The sequence below is a fragment of the Lethenteron reissneri genome, chromosome 24 (assembly GCF_015708825.2).
Source record: "Lethenteron reissneri isolate LAM-NWPU_2019-01 chromosome 24, ASM1570882v1, whole genome shotgun sequence".
Lineage (NCBI taxonomy): Eukaryota > Metazoa > Chordata > Hyperoartia > Petromyzontiformes > Petromyzontidae > Lethenteron > Lethenteron reissneri.
Window position 1 is genome coordinate 6426432 of NC_083802.1, and position 20837 is coordinate 6447268.

Genomic DNA, 20837 nt, shown 5'->3' on the forward strand with positions numbered 1-20837 from the left:
TAAATTATGTTCTACTTTATAGAATATCAACAGTGTCAATTATATGAACGGACTGACCCCCACCATAAAAATGTGGAATTTATAGCACTAAGGCCCACCAATTGAGATGATCCCCACCACACGCTACAGTATTTAAGCAGTCAGACATTTTGACTTTTAACTGGACTCACGCTCCACTTCTGTTGGCAAAAGTGTTGGTAAGAAAATTAATACTTTTCCCACACACAGGCAGTCAGTAGAATTAGCATCGGGCTTCTTGGTTATGCTACTTCTCAAGACTGTATTTCCAAAAGTAGGATACTACAGTTGGCAGGATGGTGGTCACATAACCGCAATGTGCCATTAAAACCCAGATTAGAGGTGGCTCCACTCATCATCCCCGGCAGTGCTGGTGCAATGATCTCTAGTTGGTGGGAAGTCATCAGTGGTTGCCCTGTGGACAAACTAGCGTCCAACATAGGAATGTTGGCTTAACATTACATTATTATTATGATTGTTAACAAATGAAAACCTCACTGTGTTCCAAGACCGTTTTTTAAGGAAGATCCTGCCAAGTTTTTTTGTGATAGGGGGTGATGTTATTTTCAATGACACTTGCTTTAAAAGGAAAACATAAAATAGGTGACATTTTAGCCAATGAGCCTTCTTCATAGCACATGAGTGGCATGTCCAGTGCGTGGCCTTGTCATGATCTATGATGGGAATGAGACCAGAAAGAAGGCCACCTGATATATAATTAAAATACCATTCAGTGGGCATGACAAAATGAACACCACTCTTTAAACATATCATTATTTAATGCTCGACAAGCCTTATGCTTGTTTAGTTTCATTAAATTAATTTGATTTCATGTACCTCTACCTCACATTTTATTTCTACGATTTTTCCACCTCATGAATGTAAAGCAGTTAAATTATTTTTGCTGAAATGGTAATTTTACCCAGGAATGCATTGCGAAGTGGATTGTACCTTGTACTTACAAGAACAAATCATCTGACAATGCATTTTGCCAGTACCATTTTATAATTTCAACTTTAATACAAATTAGTTTATTGAGTAATTTTTTTATTATATAATTTGAAGGGTCATCTGTTACTCAATAGATCTACTATTAGGTAACTATTCATATGTGCCAATTTAAAAACTGGTCATCAGAAAACATTTTTAAAATGTCATTCTCATCAGACCTCGTGGTTAAAAGTGCAGTCTCCAACTCTTATCCACTTAATCTTTCTCTCTATGTGTGGAGTTTTTTTTTTTATTTTTGCTTGTGCACCACTGCCAAAAAGTAACACTAATAATTCGTTTCAATAGTATTATTCCGTTTGTTTTCCCAGGAAATCCTGAGTCTCATTATCCTGTTTTCAGGAGGGTCCTACCAAGTGGTTGGTAGCAGGGGGCAATAATTGCTATGCACATTCAAGTTGGGTAATTTGTGGGTAATTTTTCAAATTTAGACAATGACGCTGGGCACACAATAGCATACTCTTGCAAATTACTTTCACGGGATCTTTAATGTCGACTGTGAAGCAGACGGGGCACATGTTTATAATGTAAAAAAACACCCACAGTAATAAACCAAGGTAGCTGCTGGATCAGAATGGTGAACCGAATGCAATAAGTGGTGAATGCGTCACCGCTGGGCCGTGTCACCGCTGATGTTCAGAATCAGTTTTTTTTTCTAGATTTGAAGCTTTCGTGACTGCAAGGATTCATATTCTTAGGTTTTTCTCGGTAAAGTCACGTAGGTAAAAAATTTAAATTAATAAAAGTAAAATAAAAATAAAAATCACGACGTTTCGGAGGCAACACAAGCTTCCGTCTTCAGGTGGAACAGTCACAGCACGATAGCTGTATCAAGTGAGAGAAATTCCAAGAAAACCGTATTTGTATATATACTGGTTGAGGGTGGGAGGAGCCAAGGTAGGCCCTGAATATTATTGTTGTGAGGTTCGGTGCGGCTGAAGCACGCTGTTAGGAATGAGCCTTTGTTGTGTAAACTAGGTGTGGATGATGTAAAGGTGCGTGTAAAAGGGACTGAGCATTTTTGTTATGTAGAGATGATGCGGCTTAAATCGCTGCCAGGAAATTAGTCTTTGTTGTGTAGAATGTTTTTTGTTTATCAGAATATTTATTTATACTGGAGAAATCTGAAGAGCTATAAAGCTGTTTTGGACAGATATCCAGGAGGGGCAGGCATGTCAAAACGTTACAACAACAGTACAAAATCACGATAGCAGTGCAAAGTATACGAAATGTAAACAAATCACTTACAAATATATGCAAATAAAACTAAACTATTTTTTTTTTATCTTACCAGGTAAAGGCCACTAAGCTATTAGGTTATTTTCCAGAAGTGACGTGATCACAAATGATAGCTTAACGATGTTGCTATGTGAAATCCAAATTGTGTACTTTGCATGTAACTTTTAGCACTCGGATGTTTGGCCAATACCAGTTACATTGTAGGTGTGTGGTTTTTTTAGCTTTTATAAAACATATCATGTATACACAGGACATAATGTTTGGAATGCATAGACCTAACTTTTCTTTTTTACCGAATATGACTTGTCATTCAGTACACGCACTTATAAGAAAAATTGTGGACGCAATGTGCACATGAAAAATTGTAATAGTTGTAATTACCTACATTGCATCAATTACTGTAAAGTACAATAATATGTTCATATCGTGTATTGGCAATCCATTTCTCACCTTTAGGTAACACAATCGCTTATCATCATACACAATTAGGGATTTATTTTATAATAGCTTCTGACGCTACGTAATTGTTTTTTTTAAATACTGCGTGTCTTGCATGATTTAGTAACTGTCACTTGTTAGTATGCACTGTGTAAATGTGTACGGAATAATGTGGTGTATGGTTATCGTCAGGAACATGATACCCTGTCCATTGGCATAACGGATTAACGACCAAGGCCCACACAAGCTGCGTGCCGACTATACTTAGACAGACCCACTCCGCGCTCTGCGACAGCCCCTGCAGACACCGTGTTTGCCATTCCTCGCGTTCCACTGAAACACTGCGGCCACTTACCATCAATCCACGTCAGAGCACGCACTGTGCATCCGCATATAGAGCCCATATTGTGTGCACAACTGCACTCCTGTCTTTGGGTACATCCGCGAATATGACATTTTAATTCATATTTGATATTTAATTAGGGTCAATTAACCCATTTATGATTGTTCAAGATATATATTACAATGGTATGATTGTAACAAATACATTCTATACCGTTTCGTGGAAGTATGAAACAATTCATAGAATTATGGAAATAAAAGAGACTTTATAAAAAAGAAAGTTCCTCGGAATTTATGGACATGTGTATCAAATTCCATACGTTGGAGGACTGTATACTCTATTGGAGTGGAGTATCTATTGGAGTGTGCTGGTGTGACTAATAGGTAGTGTCGAGAAAATGTGTACACTATAACATTTTGAAAAGTGGTATAAAATTGAGACCCAACATCACGTTGACCTCTAATAACCATACACATCTGACCGATCCAAGGTTGATCTACCAAGAATTTCTTACGCCAGGGCTCATGCTGCCGAGGCTAAATCACACAGTTCCCAATACCAAACTAAGAGACCATCAACAATACCGTATGCAACTAATAATGGGACAAGTCACACCAATGCCTTGCCTCCACTCAAATGAGCACAAGGAGTTCTGATCCAGTGATGGCAATTCCACAATCCTGTCGTGAATACCGCTCCCTCTAGAGGACAATCACTTTTGACTTGTTACAAAGTAGTACCTCTTGTACTGACATCAGTGGGATTATGGGCTGAGAGGACCTCCGACTGGGTTTTTAACTCGTAACATTTCTTATTTTGTGCAAAGCACTCTGCCACGGAAAATTATTTAAAATCTGGGTGATGTATCGATGTATGTATGAGAAAAGCACGAGGAATGTACAAACACAGCCAATTTAGAAAAGCCTATAAAAGATGTGAAGTCTGAAATAAGAGCCAAGTTATATGAAATGTCAAAGCCTGTAAAGAAGTATAAATGGCTATGTTAAACAAACTTGGCCCCTTTCTCATTGCAACAGAAACGTCAACAAAAATGTCTCAACAATAAAATTAAATGATGCTGCCCTCTAGCGATATCTCCCTATAATCTCGTATTACCACTTGGACAGCTTAAAGTATACAATGTTTTAACTTTCATATGAATAAATCTTAACTTAAAAGCGTTCGTGACTGCAGGAATTCATACTCTTTGGGTCTTTCGGTAAAGTCACTGCCTCAGCAGTTCGCCTGCTGTATTATTTCACCTGAAGACGATTGCTTGTGTTGCGATCGAAACGTCGTGATTTTTATTGTTATTTTTCTAGCTACGTGACTTTAACGAAAGACCCAAAGAGTATTTCATATGAATATTTTTTTTCAAGTACAAAATGTTCAAAACTAAAACCAATCGCATTGCCTAGTTGGCATGAACCTACACAGTGTGATAATGAGCCCAGGTAGTTTGTATTGCTTTATTCACCGTGTGATTTGCCTTCACAAATGAGAAAAAAGGGCCATACATTTCAAATTTTGAATGCTTAAATCATTATATTCTATACGAGATATGAAATTGCTCTATTGTCCTTGCCGTTAGAGTGTCTAAGTCGTATGAACAGAACCATAAGAATAGCTCTACACCATTGGGAACAGCTGTAGCAATACCCAGATTTGGCAAAGTTTGACTCTTTCGTCACGGTAGTGTGAAGTGTCGGCTGTCTGACGTAGCTGGAGTCACTTTTGTGATACTAGATAATTTAAAGTTGAACACCTTGGTGGTAACTCGGCACAATTAATGTAGTGTGCCTAAACAAGCACTATAGGCGGGGATGGGGCTCGTTTGTTAAGAGAGGTTGGTCATGTACCCGTAGTTACTGAACTGGGGATTGTACATAGCAACTATTGTCACCGGCGAAAATTTGGCAGGACCCTCATTAAAAAAGAGTCATGAGACTGAGGATTTCCTGGGAAAACAAGCGTAGTAGTAATAATAATACAAGTTAAGATCCTGGCCATGGTCAACTTAACCCAGTTATCCCGCTTGGATCCAACAATTGAGACTCAACTGATGACCATCACTTGATGTGATATCAACAGTGGGTAGTGATATGGATAGACTGGTTCCTGCCATAGAACCAGTGCATTCACATCGCGGGCTAAAGATTTCCAATGCAGATCACCCAACGCTTTATTGTTCCATTTGCACCAAGTTATCGGCGAGCTAACTTATTGGTGAGCTAACCTTCAGTGAAGTTAATGCGCACGAGGTTATAGGTGAACATTTAAAAACTGAATCTTAGTCAACATTTCCACCATTATTTTTCAACGTTCTATATACACATATTTTCCAGAGAGTCGTCTGTTCAGTGGATATAAAGCGGCACGTAAAAAACTGCCCCAATCCTCATTGCCTATAGGGTCGCAACCGGGTACCCGATACCCGTACCCGACCGGGTACGGGTACCCGTTTGCGACTCTGGTGCGACCGGGTACGGGTAGACCGTGAGTCACTGGTGAGTCACCGTTTGTCACTCATTTCCCAACGTCTTGTCTCTTCTCACAATTCAAGTTCCTAGAATCAACCCACCCGCGCCTGCAACATGGCTTCATCCCAGAGGTCGCAATCGGGTACCCAATACCCGTACCCGACCCGATACCTTCACGGGTACGGGTCGCCGGGTACGGGTCGCCGGGTATCGGGTAGGGTACGGGTACCCGTTTGCGACCCTGGTGCGGCCGGGTACGTGTACGGGTAAGGAATCAAAACCCGTTTGCGACCTCTGGTCCTCATACACCAGGCTGTGGTGGCCCTTCGAACCCCCCCCATCCACTCCCCCAAACCCCTTGTGGGGGTTGGACGCCCGTCGAGGTCACATCCTTGACAGCGCATTACACGCCAGCTCCACGGGCTATCGGAGGCCACGATACAATTAATAGCAGCGCTGGTGTGTGCCACGAGCCCTCTTCATCATCCGTGGCTTACATACTTTACCATACATGGAAGGCCGTTCGTCATGCTGGCAAGTGCGTTACGATTCACAATTGTTAAGCGAAACACTAACCAGCTCATGAATCCCCTGTGTATTAGTGCAATTTTTGGAATTATGGTTGGTTAATGATTTGCATGATTTAAAGCTACTTAAAGGATAACAGCCGCGCAACCGCGATTTTGGAGGAATCTAGCAGTGTGGCTTTGGCGGGATGAGCCAACTAAAGGCAGAATGTCAGCTGGAGGGCTCCACCATAGAGTTCGAGTTGATTCGATTTGCTACACAGATTTTCCGTTTAGCCAGTTATCTGGCTATATTAAAAAAAAAGATTATCCGTGATGCTTGAGCACAGCAGCTACAATAACATCAATATTGTAGAGAACGAGGACGGGGTCTTTAAGTAACGTTGTGCAACTAATAAACGTGATATTTAACAATTGTTAACGAGATGAAATGGCCTATACCAGAGAAGACTACGAACAGCAGTGAAGAGAGAATGATGGCTATGGTGATATGTTACCTCTGATAACTGCTTTGGTAGACACACAAATTACGAGAAGCTGTAGTAGCAGTTAAAGGGTGTAATCATCGTTAAGTTCAGAAAACAAAAACTGATTTTATGTAACTATTTGACCAAGGTAAAGAGGCAATACAGAATACTTATAATATTTTCCCAATTGTTGTGATACCATGTCAGAGCGGTCAGCTTAAACTGTTCAGATCCTGGGTCACATTTGGCAGCCATCCTGAATAAAAGCAGGATTTCAAGTGTAAGGGGTTGATGGTCTCAGACCAGTCACCATTGAATGCATAAATAACATCGTCACTCGATGTACACTTTCCAGCTTTCTTGTGGGCTAATCACCCTGTGCGACTACATCTGCTGACTTCTCACGGAGCAGTACGAGCTTCATCATCCTACTAAAGGTGACATTCAGTCAAACCTCAACTGGGATCTGAAATGGCAATTTTACAAATTGCAGTAATAAACCTACCTGCTGTACTGCCTGCCACAGACACCTCACTTCCTGGCTGTCCCACGCAGATTCGGCACCATCAACTCGCTGCACAATACCACAACTCTATCTACCTCCTACTAACTTGACTGTCAGCCTGCATTAGTAACACGATCGAACCTATAACATTACAAGACAACTCCATCATAACAGACAAATACTGCAGGTGCGGTAAAGCAAGTTTCAAACAACACGCAACAAAGTGTAAAAAGTACTCAAGATTGGTCTACAGTTGTCTATCACTGCTGCTTGTTGGTCGGGCACATTTGCTCAAATGTATTTTGATGATGTTAGACAAGAGAGGACCACAATGCACTTCTTCAGTAACCACTGATGGTTGTTGCATGATGCCAAAAGGCTGGGTGCCTTTTATACGTCTTTGTGTGTTGTTTCAAACGTATTGCTTCCACACCTGTGAATTTCTACCACACCTGGTCAACAATGCCTTTTGATACTGCTACACGCTGCGAGGTTCAGCTGCTGTTGATTAATCCACCTGTGCTCCTACAGATGTCATTCTGGTAATGTTAGGAGAGGGCCCAGACTACAAGAGTTGGTGTAATGTGTGCGGCTGCATGTGCGAATGTGGACAAATTCCAAGCCTCGACCCACACCCCACTATTCTCACCGTAAACGTTATTGCTCCTAAAATGTTTTTTTCTTATTTTGCCATTGGGGAGGTATCCAGCTGCGCCCGTACAGTATAAAAATACGCTGAGGTATGCATTCTGCAGACTCCGGTTCTAATCCCTAGCATTGTGAATTTCCAAATTAAGTACTGCCTCCATACCACTCTCTCTCACTTTATATATATAGGTACGCACGCTCAAACGATAATGTGGTGGTGCTCATCTCATGTTCACTGTCCTCAGCCAGTGGTGGACATTCATCATTCTTTGGCAGAGGAGAGTGTAGTATCCACCGGACAAGCATTATTGAGTTTCAACAAAGTGGTACTCAGTTTATCATAGCTGGAAGGATTATGAGCATATTGAACCTCTAACTGGGATTCGAACGTATAGCTTTCTGACTGTGAGATCCGAAGACTCTAACCATAGCTTATCTAACCTGGGAAGATCATTATGGGCTAAATTATGAAAAAGCATCAATTAGAACTGACCTGCATATGACAAAATATGTTGTAATGATCTTTCACCTGCTTATGAATAATGTGTTCTAACTGATAGCTTGGCATAGTGTTTTACAATCGTATCATGGAATGTATAACATTTAAATTCCACGCTTAAATAAAAATGTGGCACATGTTGCTGGATTGTATGTTAACATAATCTACTTGACTTGTCAACTCTAAATACCATCTCTTCATGAAACATCAGGATGAAAATACTTCACCACCAATTTCATGAAATGGTGGTAAGACATGACAGATTTGTTTAAAGTTAACATTCCAGGCCTCAAAGCAGAAGGAGGAGAAAGAGGACAACATTGCATGACTTCGTTGGAAACAGAATTTAAAAATTTACTACGGGACTTTGAAAACCTGAGATTTTGAGAGAATGTTTTTTTGTTGGTACATTAATAGCTGCTATTAGCAGTGCTGCCCTCCGTTGGTGACCCTCAGCCAGGGTTGGAAATGTGACATTCCTATGGCAGAGGTCAGTCTTTCCATTGCCCTGCCTCTGTCGACCTCTCCCAGAGTGGCACTACTCCTCATACACGGTAACAAGTAATAATTATAAAACATATGAACATTATAATACGTGTCTTTTTTGCATAAAAACTAAACTATTCAAACGCAAAGAATTCGTTTTTAATGCATCTCTGCGATGCGGTTTTTGGAGGTCACCCGTGACTGTAGCGTGCTTAATAAACTGGGCACTGGGCGTACGCATGGGGCCGTGGGGCCTCTGTTACTCGCCCGTGAAGTCAATGGGGGGAGTCTCGCAACCATCTAATTAATGACATGCATCAGCCGGAGGAGAGCGCGTTCCCGTGAAGCCTCGTGAGAGCCGTCACGTGTGGCCCGTGGCCCTGTTTGCACACCGGTTTGGTGATTTTCACGCCAAAAAATGACCATTTATCAACTTTTGTGCAAGCGTAATGAGAGTTTTGTTATACCGTATACCTCTATTAATTTGATGCAAGAAGACACTAATGTACTATGCAATATCATACCTCTTCTACTTTAATTCGTGATTAGTAACTCTACTCAGACAGAGAAATAAGGTATTATGCCTTCGACTGTAGCATAAATAAATACATAACCAAGGGGTCCTGCGTTAGATGTGGTGTACAAGCATGAGCCAAGATACTCCACCAGCTTTGTCCTCATTATTCCCCTGTTAAAACAATATTAGTTTCATCTATCAGGCAATGACTTTATTCAGAACAGAGAGGACCAGCGAGATTGACTGAATTGTAACGTCTCACTTCATAACACAGTGTACTAACACGTTGACAAGTTTGAAAATGGTTGACTTATGAACAAACTTATATGCAGTGCTTAATATTAAGGGACTGTAGCATGCTTTTAAACGAGACAATATGTAATAAATGCACTTCATATCAGGAAAATGCTCCCATTTTGTAGATCCATGATCGTGATATGCTCTTCCCTCGGAACTGAGAAGAGAGTTCCTTTGCCAGCATTCAAAACAACGATGAAAATATATTTATCTGTAAAGATTTATGGCAAAATCTTCAGCAATTTTTTTTCGTCTTAAATCTAAACAGAGTGGCTCCTTTTTATATATTTTATATCATTTACCATTGTATTCCTTTACATACTAATTTGCTTTATAGTAATTTCATGTAATCAGTGTTTAACTCAATGTATGAAAATTGTGTTGTCTGGGTTTGTGGTACATATGTAACTGTTGTGGAATATGTTGTATAAATATGACAATAAATAATATATATGCACAGAATGTGTATGATTTTTATGTACCGTATGCATTCACTGCGGTGGTGTAGTGGTTAGTGCGCAGTGCTAAGAACTCAGCGACCCGGGTTCCATTCCCGCTCACGGCCAACACCAGTGACGATTATCTGAACCGGTTCCTGGGCCTCCCCTAGGTCGACTCAGTCTCAAATGTGCACCTGGGGCGGTGTGTAGAAATCGCCACTGGGGAGACAAAGGCAGCTGGGCATGGTGCTAGGCACCCACCCCCTCGTGTGCCGTGCCGACCTTCCATAGGTGCTCGCTAACAGCACTTGCCCCCAACCGTCTGTTAGGGCTATACGGGGGACGTTTGTCTTTGTTTCTGCGGTGAAGCTGTATCGCTCTCGCTTGCTGAAGAATCCCCCAGCACTCGCAGCGAAACTCTTCGGCCAAACGCGACGAAAACAACGCGCCGCACATCCCGACGACACATCGGAGAACGATACGGCGGGACGTGCGCGCCTCGAGCCAAAAGGAGGATTAAACGATCTTGTCAATTCTACATTCGTACGATTGGGTCCATCCATGCACGGGGCAATCTGTGACTGCACTGTTCGTGGTGTTATTCCTGCCCTGTTACGCTGTGCCCGAAGCAGTGACCTTGGCTGCAAAGTGCTGCCTGCTGAACAAGCATGTGAATTATCCGGGAGCGCGGCGGCGAGCAGTGTGTAAAACACATGCACGCGGAAAGCACGCCCTCCCGACACACACAGGGACGCATTCATACGTTTATTTATATCACGACTCAAACGAACAAAAGGGGACCGATTTACACCTGTCCTTATTAAGGCCCTTCCATTGACTATATCTGTTCACTATCTGCGCACAGCATGCCATTGGCCCCACGGTGGCGAGATGTTAACTACCTCGCCTGGTATGCAGGAGGTCGTGGGTTTCGATTCCGACCCTGCCGCCTGCTGCTGTATATTTGGAGTTTGCATGTTCTCCCCCGTGGTCGCGTGGATTTTTCTTTGCGTCCTGCAGTTTCCCCCTCCACATTTGTAGAAACACGCGTTTAGAATATTTGGCTGCTATACATTTCCACGTGATCTGCCACTACGTTGAGCGATCATTTGTGGCCAGGTCGATTCTGAAAAAAAAGCTACATAGCTCAGTGGGCCTTTCCTGGTAAAAAAAAATCACAGTTTGCTATGTTCTTTTGCATCATGCCTGCTAAAATAATATCTCTATCTCCTGCTCACTCCGTTTCAAACAAATCGTATTGTCTGTTCTTTCAACTTCCTATCAAGAGCGGCACTACTGTTGGTCACGCCCTCTGTTGTGCAGCTCCTACTGAATGCATGTCTATGTTGTTTTTTTACATTCAAATTCATGAGGCTATTTAATATCAATGTTGCTACATCCCCCCCGCCATCCTCTTCAATTTCTAGATTTGATATCTTATCAATTATCATCATCTAATTAATCAGATAAGAACCAACCCCGTCATGATCTTTCATGCCAGAGAGACTTGATGACTAGTATCACATTGGATGATTCCCTCTCACTGTATTTAGTAATGATTAAGATTATATATCAAACGTAGGCTCTGATATCACCACAAAAACTGCAGACTCTTGTGATTATTTCAATATCATCCTCGCAGTTGCTTTTGGCTAACCATCGAACAAAGAAAGTCACTGCATCGCACGCTTTAAGATTTGCTTCTGCGGCCGTCTGGAACGCTCTTCCGATATTGGGAAACCACTGGAGCTTTGCACTTCTAAATCTAAATTGAAAACGAATTATTTCGAACTGCTTTTTGTGTTAATTTTTTGTCCTTCCCCCGTGTCCCCGAATAGCATGGCTGGCTATATACGGTGCGAAAGAAGTTCAACACGTAAACACGACATTCACTGTATGCCAGGCAGTGCACTTTAATAATTAGCAGGAAAAAGTAACCAGGCAGCTGCCTGTAATTGAATCATTGGCTCGATGCATTCATTGACCTCGAGCTTTTGGTTAGAATTCACATGGAGCCGATTGATCAAGTTATTCCTTACCACACCCTGCTGATGTTTGAAATCCCATCACGTCGGTACGGCATCTAGAGAGGACTCTATATTTCGACGCTATGTGCTAATCAAAATTGTATTCATATGATTCACCCATACGCCGGGACAGCGGGAGAATGCCTGCAACATCACAGCAGGGTGGCGACTATGACATCAATTGGCACGTTACGCATGAACACAACTTTATTTTTATTTTTCCTACAAGCTATCATTTAGGAACTATTTTAAGCACATTATCTCAACAAAGAGCCATTACTCAATGGGCACTGACATGACTTGCCTTCACTTTCCATAAGAGGCTTACTTGTGCTAGCCCTCATGCAAGTGCGTGTACGTATGTGTACTTATAAACTGGGGGGAGCGGTAGTGTAGTGGTGAGTGCGCTACACTACGAACCCGGCCACCAGGGTTCGATTCCCGTTCACAGCCAACACCGGTGACGAATTTCTGAACTGGACCTGGGCCTCCCCTAAGTCGACTCAGCCTCAAATGAGTACCTGGTATTGAGTGTAAATATGGCCACGAGGGAGACAAAGGCGGTCGGGCGTGGTACTGGCCACCTACCTCCTCAGGTACCGTTCTGGTCTTCATGGGTGCTCGCTAACAGCACTTGCCCCAGCAGTCTGTTAAAGGCTATTCTAGGGATCTTTGTCTTTGATATAAGCATCTATTAAGGAAATCACAGTGCCAATGATTACACATCAAGTTCTCATATAAAGGTGAGTTGGCTCATTAAGTCTGAGTTAAGCAAGGGGAGAGCCAGGAAAAGTGTTGACACCAGGTGGCTGGGTGTTTTTGTATGCAGGCATGCAGTGCGTTCGTTGGCTTTTACGCGATTAGACAAATATAGTGAGCCAGAGAGACACGTTGGTGTCACGACGGCACGGTCGGCCGTGGCTTTCCATCCACGGAAACAGCGGGTGGCGTTACAGACGCATGCCCTTCTTCGCACTACGGGCCACGCATGTAAGCTGTTGCCAACATTGCCCTTGTGGGTGGCTGCTGGGCATCAAAGCAGCTGTCTTTTACAACCAAGATGAAGTACACGTGAAATAGCTTCCTCGTCTCCTGCTGCTGAAGTTGTTTAAGTGAGCCGGTGAACGCGTGACGTTTACGAGATTTAAAACAATCCAGTGAGTCTTCCTCGTACAGCGTTGATGGCATTGCGGCTGATTTTATTCAGGGACCTGTGCATGGTGTCTGACTGTGAATGGACCTGGGTGAAGAACTTCAGGCCTCGGGGGGCCCCAGGGCGCTCCACAGCCCAGCGTTTCCATCTCATTCGTTTTCAAGCTCAGCGCGTTGAATTTGACGCGAATCGAGGGCCATTCCTCGTTTTAGATTTGCCGTCATTTAGGTGCGACTGGTGCAAGCATGCGCATAAAATGTTAACAGTGACTGCCATCTATAATATGGCCATTGCAACCGTGTCACACTTGCCCAGTGTGCAGTGTTACATATATACTTATGTATATGACGAATGGTAAATGTGAGAAGGATGGACTGAATGCAGTGCCTAAGCCACAGAAGTGTTTTTTTTCTCCCCTTGGCCTGAATATCTGAATGTGGCTTCGCGTATGAATGTGCCATTCATGAGATTCGGCCCTATCCCCAGAATCGCATAGCAACTACAAGTATCGTTGTAACTGCTCTTGTTACATGGGCAGGCCAGTGCAATGGCACCGTTGTTCGTTAGACAATGAGTGATTGGGTAGGTGACTTGGCTCTGGCAATCTTTTGCATCCAACAGTAAAGCGATGCCATTTATTTCTACGAGTTAAACACAATAGAATACAATATAATATGCATGAGATGACAATTCAAACTGATTTGAGATATTTTACTACGTCAGTTGAGAGCCCATTCCCATCCATGTTTTTGATGTGTGTAAGTGGCATTTCAATGGTTTACAATCGTGTGTCCTTATGGTATTTTTTTACAAGTGAAAATACTCATATAAGCAATTAACCAAACACTTCAAAGGAAGACCCATCTGAGAATGACTCTTGAGGCACGGCAAGGCTTTGATTGGTAAATGGATAATTAATATGAATAACACCTTCTCTTCAAATGAAAGGAGAAGAATGGCTTACGTGAAGAAGTGCCAAGTACCAGAGTCAAGATCAGGCCCAGATCCAGTTCCTCTCAGATGGGGGGCCAGTCGAACTTTTGTGTGGGCCACCAAAATAGTGACAAAAAGCTGAGGAATGCCTCTTTGGATGGGCCAAAGGGACATTTGGTGGTACAGGGCCCACCCGAAGCACCCCTCTTGTTTTTCTGATTTCAGTTCTTGTTTGCAGCAGTGTTGTGTGTGGTGGCATTGTGAGCATTGTGGTCGTGACTGGGCGTGGCTGTGGCAGTGAGGTGTGTACGATCGTCACGTCGTGCTCTGCGTGGCAGTAGTTATTTCGCGCACGTGTGTGTGTGTGCAGTACAATTGTGGCTGCATTGCTTGCAATATCGCGATCTTGTTGCTTACATCTGCAGCCTTCTTCTCGGCCACTTCCAGCTTCTCCTGGGCATCCTTGAGCGCCTCGGAGTACTTGTCCAGCTCATCCTCTGTACCTTTGAGTTTCTTGTGCAGACCCAGCAACTCATCCTCCATCTGCGAGGCACGGTGAGGCAACACAGGGATGACTCTGGCTTAATTTTGCATTGTGAAACAAAAACACATTTGCTCATAATGCCAAAAAACTAACAACGCTAGGGGAGTTCCTTTCGAAGGCGTAAGCCAAACTGAAAAGCGTTTCCACTTCGGAGGGCACTCATTTCCGTCGGGAGGCCAGCACCAGTTGCTGGAAATTCCACATTCCCATGGCGGAGGTGAGTTTATTCACAGGAAGGTCACTCATGACTGGCCCATACAGTGGTACTAATATTTATCGACCTTGGACAGTTAACAGGCTGAGCCGAGCCCTGAATTTGCAAGCTTTCCATTTGACCAATGCTCTTAATCACTGCACCACCTTGCCAGATTGTGTGATAATAATGTTTCAATGTAGACATTGGAAGTAATAGAGACACGAATAATGTAAGAGTAGACAGTACAAATAGTATTAACACATTAATAATGTTTTGGCACTTCCCAAGAAATAAATATATTTTTTCATCAGTGTTTTGAGATATATTTTAAAATGTTGGAAAGATAAATGAATGTATATTGAATGGGATAGTATGATTGCATACTATATTTATTGTAGATGTAATATAATAAACTAGTCTTCCTAATAATAGTCTTTTACTTGGCTTAAATAATTTAGAGTATTGATAAAATTGCTGCACTGTGTACAGCAACTTTACCATAATTTCATCAGTAAAACTATTTTTTATTGTATATATCAAAGGTCGCTGCCCAAATATTCCCATCTTGCTGAAGTCAAGACGGGCAGTGCTCATTGCCATTAGCGGATCTAAATCAGTGGTAGACATTTCACATTCTTACGGCATGATCCAATCCCTCCATTACTTTTAAGACCATAATGTGAACATTCACAAATGTATTAATAGACTGGCCTTCACCATGAGAATGTGGAACTTCCACCACTGGCTCAGGCCCACCAAGAGAGATGAGTTCCACCCTCCTGCGCATTTGAGCAAAGATAAATCTATGACTTTTGAATGCCCTTTACGAAAATAGTACATTAAGAGCAATAGTGTCCACAGTTCATAAACACTATTAATCAGTGGTCTGTGTTATTTAAGTTAGAAATATTAACGTTTCATTACCTTTTCCATCACATTAATGCTCCATCAATTACATTACAACCCTTTTCCAATCCGCGACTGGAAAAAAGGCCTTCCCTCGCCATTTCGGTCATGGCGATCATTTGAACATACTTCACCACGCTGGCAAGTGCGAGTTAGTAACGGGGGTAACCCAGGACCGGTTGGGATGCCACTCGCCACGGATGCGAGTGAACACTGGCCCAAAATCAGACTGACGTCCAGGATGCAGTGTGCTAACCGCTGTGCCACAGCTCCACTGCTTATTGATATTTCTGATGACATTGAAGAGTCTTAGCAGTAGCTGGTAACGAATTAAAGGAACTGTATGTGGCTAAAGTGATGGAAGAGCTGAGTGGGAGAAGGGGGGGGGGTCCATTTTTTGACTCAATTGCCCTCCTATTTGCTTTAGCCCTCATACTCCCCGGCCAACTTTGCTCGGCGCAGTCATGCACAACGTGAGAGTTTCCGCATGAGTTCGCCTCCCTCTGCCTACTTCGATAACCATGCCGCTGGTCCACTCACACCACAACACTGTCGTGAACGGATTGAAATTTGTTTAAAATTTATTTTCGAGGAAAAGCAACAGGAAAACAGGCGACTGCAATGTCAACGTGCCTTGCTACTCACCTTCGTTCGCGACTCTGAGCCAAGTTTGGTGGAAATTCGACATTCTTATGACGGGACCAGTACGCCCACATTGCGACCAATGCTCACTTCCAACAAAGATATGCTGTGCTGATTTTATCGCCCCCTTTACCGGGATGTGAACTCGTCACGGTCTAGTTGTGGTAGAACACACCGATACATGTTTTAATATCTCGTTAACTTTTGCAGTCAGACAAGGCATATATCGCCATGCATCACTACTTCCGAGGTGTTGCGCTATTTCATCACGTAGATTCTAAACCCCACGGTCAGGACTGAAACGTAACCCGCCACGGGGTTCGGTCTCAAGCCGATGTGAGCAATCGCCTCTCGTGATGACAGCGACGGTCGAATTGACGGACGTGAACTCATCCGCTCTTCATCTCTCGCACACTAAACGGCGTCGTTTCACGATCCGGCCGAATTGAGCCTTCTCTGTGATCTCGCTTATAATCATTTACCGACCAGTCGGCCGAAACGTGACTTTCCTCTCTGTGACATCTCCTATTTGATTTTTTTTCATTAATATGTTAGTTAGCAGTCCAAACGGCTGAATGAAGGCCTCACCACATGCCGTGTTCTTTATGGGGGGGAGGAGGAGTGGGGGTTTCTTCACCATACTTCACCACCGCTGCTGGCTGGTCAGTGCGGAACTGGTGAGGTGTGGTGCAAGGGGCTGGCCACGGGCCGATTCAAATGATTACTCGTCACTTGATTGTTAGCCGTGGCCAGGGATCGAACTTGGCTCCATAGCGCTGTGAGATACCCACCGCACTACCGCATCTCCCATTTATAATACTGTCCGTGCAATTTGCGTATTTAGAATCCAGTGCAGGTTATGCACCTCTATATCACCTACCCATGTACTTTTACGGGAATTAATAACTGTAAACTGTTTGTACGGTGTATCGTGCCCGTATTTAAGGGATAACTGGCGGAAATGTGGAATTTCCGCAAGATGCTCAGAGCTGCCCGCTGGGACGAGCAACCGCCCAAATTCCCGATTTGCGCAGTTGAGTCTCCTCCATCAACACGCTTGTGATCACACGCACGCAACGGGGTGCGTCGTCGCTGCGCACGTGTTCACGCGGCTCCACTGCAGTGCAGTATATATCGTTGGCAGCGCGGCTCGCTGAGCCGCTTGCATTCGCCGCTTAGCGATGCCGCGCAGCGACGCGGTGACACCCGGCCACGTGCGCACGAACACGCGCACACAATTACGCACGCGCCGGCTTGATCTAATTCTCTTAACGGAGAACAAACACTGCCCCCCCCCCCTCTTAACTCTGCACTCGACCCCTCCCTGCCCGTCAGAAAATGACGGACCCACTCCCCCCGTATGAAAATGCACAATCAGTCTGCGCTACTAGCCGCTGCAGTGGCAATAAGGGCTGGGTCTCTCTGTGTGCGCTTCAGCACCGGGTGCCGGACGCGAACCCACGGAACATCGCAACTAACCCACCTGGCGAGCTTTCTCCTCCGCCGCTTTCTTGTCTGCCTCAGCCTGCTCCGCTCTCTCGATGGCACTCTCCTTATCCAGCTTCAGCATCTGCATCTTCTTCTTGATGGCCTCCATGGTCGCTGCTTGGGGTTGTCTTGCTTGCGCGCGTGAGAAAGAGTGAGCGAGAGACGAGATGAGAGATGAGAGAGAGATCAGAGTTGGCTCTCTGGTTTGTTGGACAACTGGGGGAGGGGGAGTGTGGCGAGACTGCCGAGCAGAGTGAGCGTGTTCGGTCAAGTGCAGCTGAACAAAAGCTCAGGGGGCGAGGGTGGAGGACAGCAGAGGGAGGAGATGGAGGAAGAGGGGCACGGGTGGAGAGACTGTCGAGAGAGAGAGCAAGGTTCCTCCCTTTCCTCCTCCCACCGGGCACCACTCCCGCAAGCAGCCGCAAGCCAGCCCAGCCCCCTCGGTAGCCGACAAAACTCCAAACCCGCCTCGCTCTCTCTCGCCCCAACCCCTCCGTCTCGCTTTAGGTTGGAAGTGGTGATGTTTTTTTTTAAAGTGAGCACCGCACGGAATGTGTGTGTGTGCCCGCACTCTCTGTTCAGTGGCAGGTATTGCGATGATGAAGCTATGGCGGGCACGGTGAGGGTCACTGTGGGATTGGGGGAGTTCTGGTAGCAATGGAAGGGGGATGCCTCGGTTCATCATGTTCCGATGTACCAGCTTTTTTTTAGTTCTGCTGCCAATTTTTGCTACCAGCAGCCAGCAATTCCATCACAGGATGCCCTCTGCTCCATTGACAGCAGCTGCAGCATAGTTAGCTGACAAGGAATACTTTTGAAATTACACTGCACCCAATTAAAAATTAACATTTGGCGATCCATTATCCATGTATAGTTATCCCACCACTCCACGAGTGTGCGTGGTTACTTTTATTTTTAACCATCGAATAATTAAGGATAGATTTTTTTAAATCTTTGGAGTCGAGATTTATATGAGTAATTCGATATTACCTGTTGCAGCTAAACAGTTGTGATGGTAATGCAATGACCTCACCCACGTCGGTGATATTTAAGCCCAGCTATCAGCTCTCCATGGGTCAATATTGAGCATTATCTGGTGATAATCATATGGTTGACAGTGGGGCGATCCTTGTGTGAAGCACAGACCTACGAAGACTGGATATTTCACCCTTTGGAACTACTTGCGGTGCAAGCTTTTGTGGCACCGATGCCTTTATATGGTCAACATTTTCATTTTGATCATACTTAAATACGAATTGATATCCCTGTTGAATGAAGGCCACCTCACACTATGACAGTCATGGGGGGAGGTTGTTGGACCATACTTCACCATGCTGGTCAGTGTGATTTGTGTAGACCAAGGGTGGGGGACCTTTTTTCTGCCAAGAGCCATTTGGATATTTATAACATCATTCGCGGGCCATACAAAATTATCAACTTAAAAATGCGCCTGTTATATTTGGTCAAAAATTAACTCACCCCTAATGTGATGGCTGGAACTGCTTCTCTTTGGTGAGGCGTGTGGTGTTAGCTGGTATTGATGATGTTGCTACTTGCAACTGCTTTTCCAGGTTTGCTCATAGATTGATTGAATTTCGAGTCCCGCCTGCAGTTGCCTTGGCAGGGCCAGACCCAAATGATTTCGCGGGCCTCATACAGCCCGCGGGCCGGACGTTCGCCACCCCTGGTGTAGATGGTGACCTGGGATTACTTCGCACATTAATCTTCCACTGATGTTCACCATGGCCGGTAACTGAACTCGGGTCGCTGTGTTCATGGCATAGTGAGCTAACAACTGTGTCACCATTCCACCCGTGATCACCTACTCACTGGTCAAAATAATGATTTCTTCGCTTAGAAATGTAACATGATTCTGAAGAGTTTATCCTGGTTAAGAAGTGAACGTTCACAACCTCGTTCCGCTCCATTGTTCAAGTTCTTTGAGTTGGTTTTCATGTTAATTCACTTTCATTGGACGTATACATGAATCATTGTCAACGAATCGTTGCCACCACGAATCACGAATTGATGCTGTGGCCCCCAGATGGCATCGCGGACCGAATGTGAATGCGTGGCAGTTAAACCGCAGAGTTGAGATCAGTTAAAAAGTCAAGCACATCTCAGGACTTGTAATACCATGTTTGATGTATGTATACATTGTCAAACGCTGAGCGTTAAATAGAGCATCTTCTTTGATAATTGGTTTTTTACCCTTTTATCTGGCAACAAAACTGCCACCTTTTTTTAAAATCCTTTATATTAAGTTCACTTGCTTGCTTGCTTGCGTGCTTACGACCGTGCAAATATTTCGGTCGTTTTTTAACCCACTTCCCGTGATCCAATTGAGCTGACATTTTGCACACAGACTCGTCGTGCGTGACAATTTATTTTCGTGAACATTTTTTTCCAAAATTTTCAACATTTTAGGAATTTTTTTTTAATATTTAATTACCAATTGCTTAATGGTGGCAGGCAATCATCTGACCCATAGGTGGCAGCCATCTCAAGCCAGAGGACAAGAGGACTCTAGCCGCCCGTTTCAAAGACCAATGTGGGCTGGGTTGTGGCCCATTGAACACGTACTGTAATTTATTTGCCACGCATATAAAGGATTTATAGTGAAAAACTTTGTTTTTACGGGTTAATTTTTACAAGGAGTCATGTTTGCATAGACCACAATACCTGCTGTCATAATGCAAACAAAACATAACTCTGATAATGTATGCACTGTCCTTGAAGTTGATTGGTCCACACCCGAGACAACTTTCCTTAGAGCCTAGTCTCACATGGGTTGGACCAGATAACGCCAAAAGGCGCACAACTCAAAGACAATGCACCATCAGAGTATGAGAGCTCGGGGTAAGCATTTACACCATTGGTACCTCATTTGCCAGTAAAACATATAATTGGTTTTTTACCCTTTTATCTGGCAACAAAACTGCCACCTTTTTTACAAGGAGTCATGTTTGAATGGACCACAATACCTGCAGTCATAATGCAAAAAAAACATAACTCTGATAATGTATGCACTGTCCT

General features: G+C 43.8%; 1 protein-coding gene across 10 annotated transcripts in view; it reads right to left on the reverse strand.

Annotated features, from left to right (window-relative positions):
• The window catches only part of LOC133346465 (tropomyosin alpha-3 chain), a 58820-nt gene extending 40657 nt beyond the window's left edge, over positions 1 to 18163 (reverse strand). For 2 of the 10 annotated variants that reach the window (XM_061558049.1, XM_061558067.1), the window contains exons 1-2: positions 17797 to 18154; positions 14443 to 14568 (exon numbers count right to left, since the gene is read on the reverse strand). In XM_061558049.1, coding sequence (XP_061414033.1) covers positions 14443 to 14568; positions 17797 to 17910 — 240 coding nt within the window. In that variant the 5' untranslated portion in view covers positions 17911 to 18154. Of the gene's footprint in view, positions 1 to 14442; positions 14569 to 17796 lie in introns of all 10 variants that reach the window. The other 8 variants (XM_061558054.1, XM_061558057.1, XM_061558050.1 and 5 more) reach the window with 6 other exon arrangements.
• Between the last annotated feature and the right edge of the window lie 2674 nt (positions 18164 to 20837).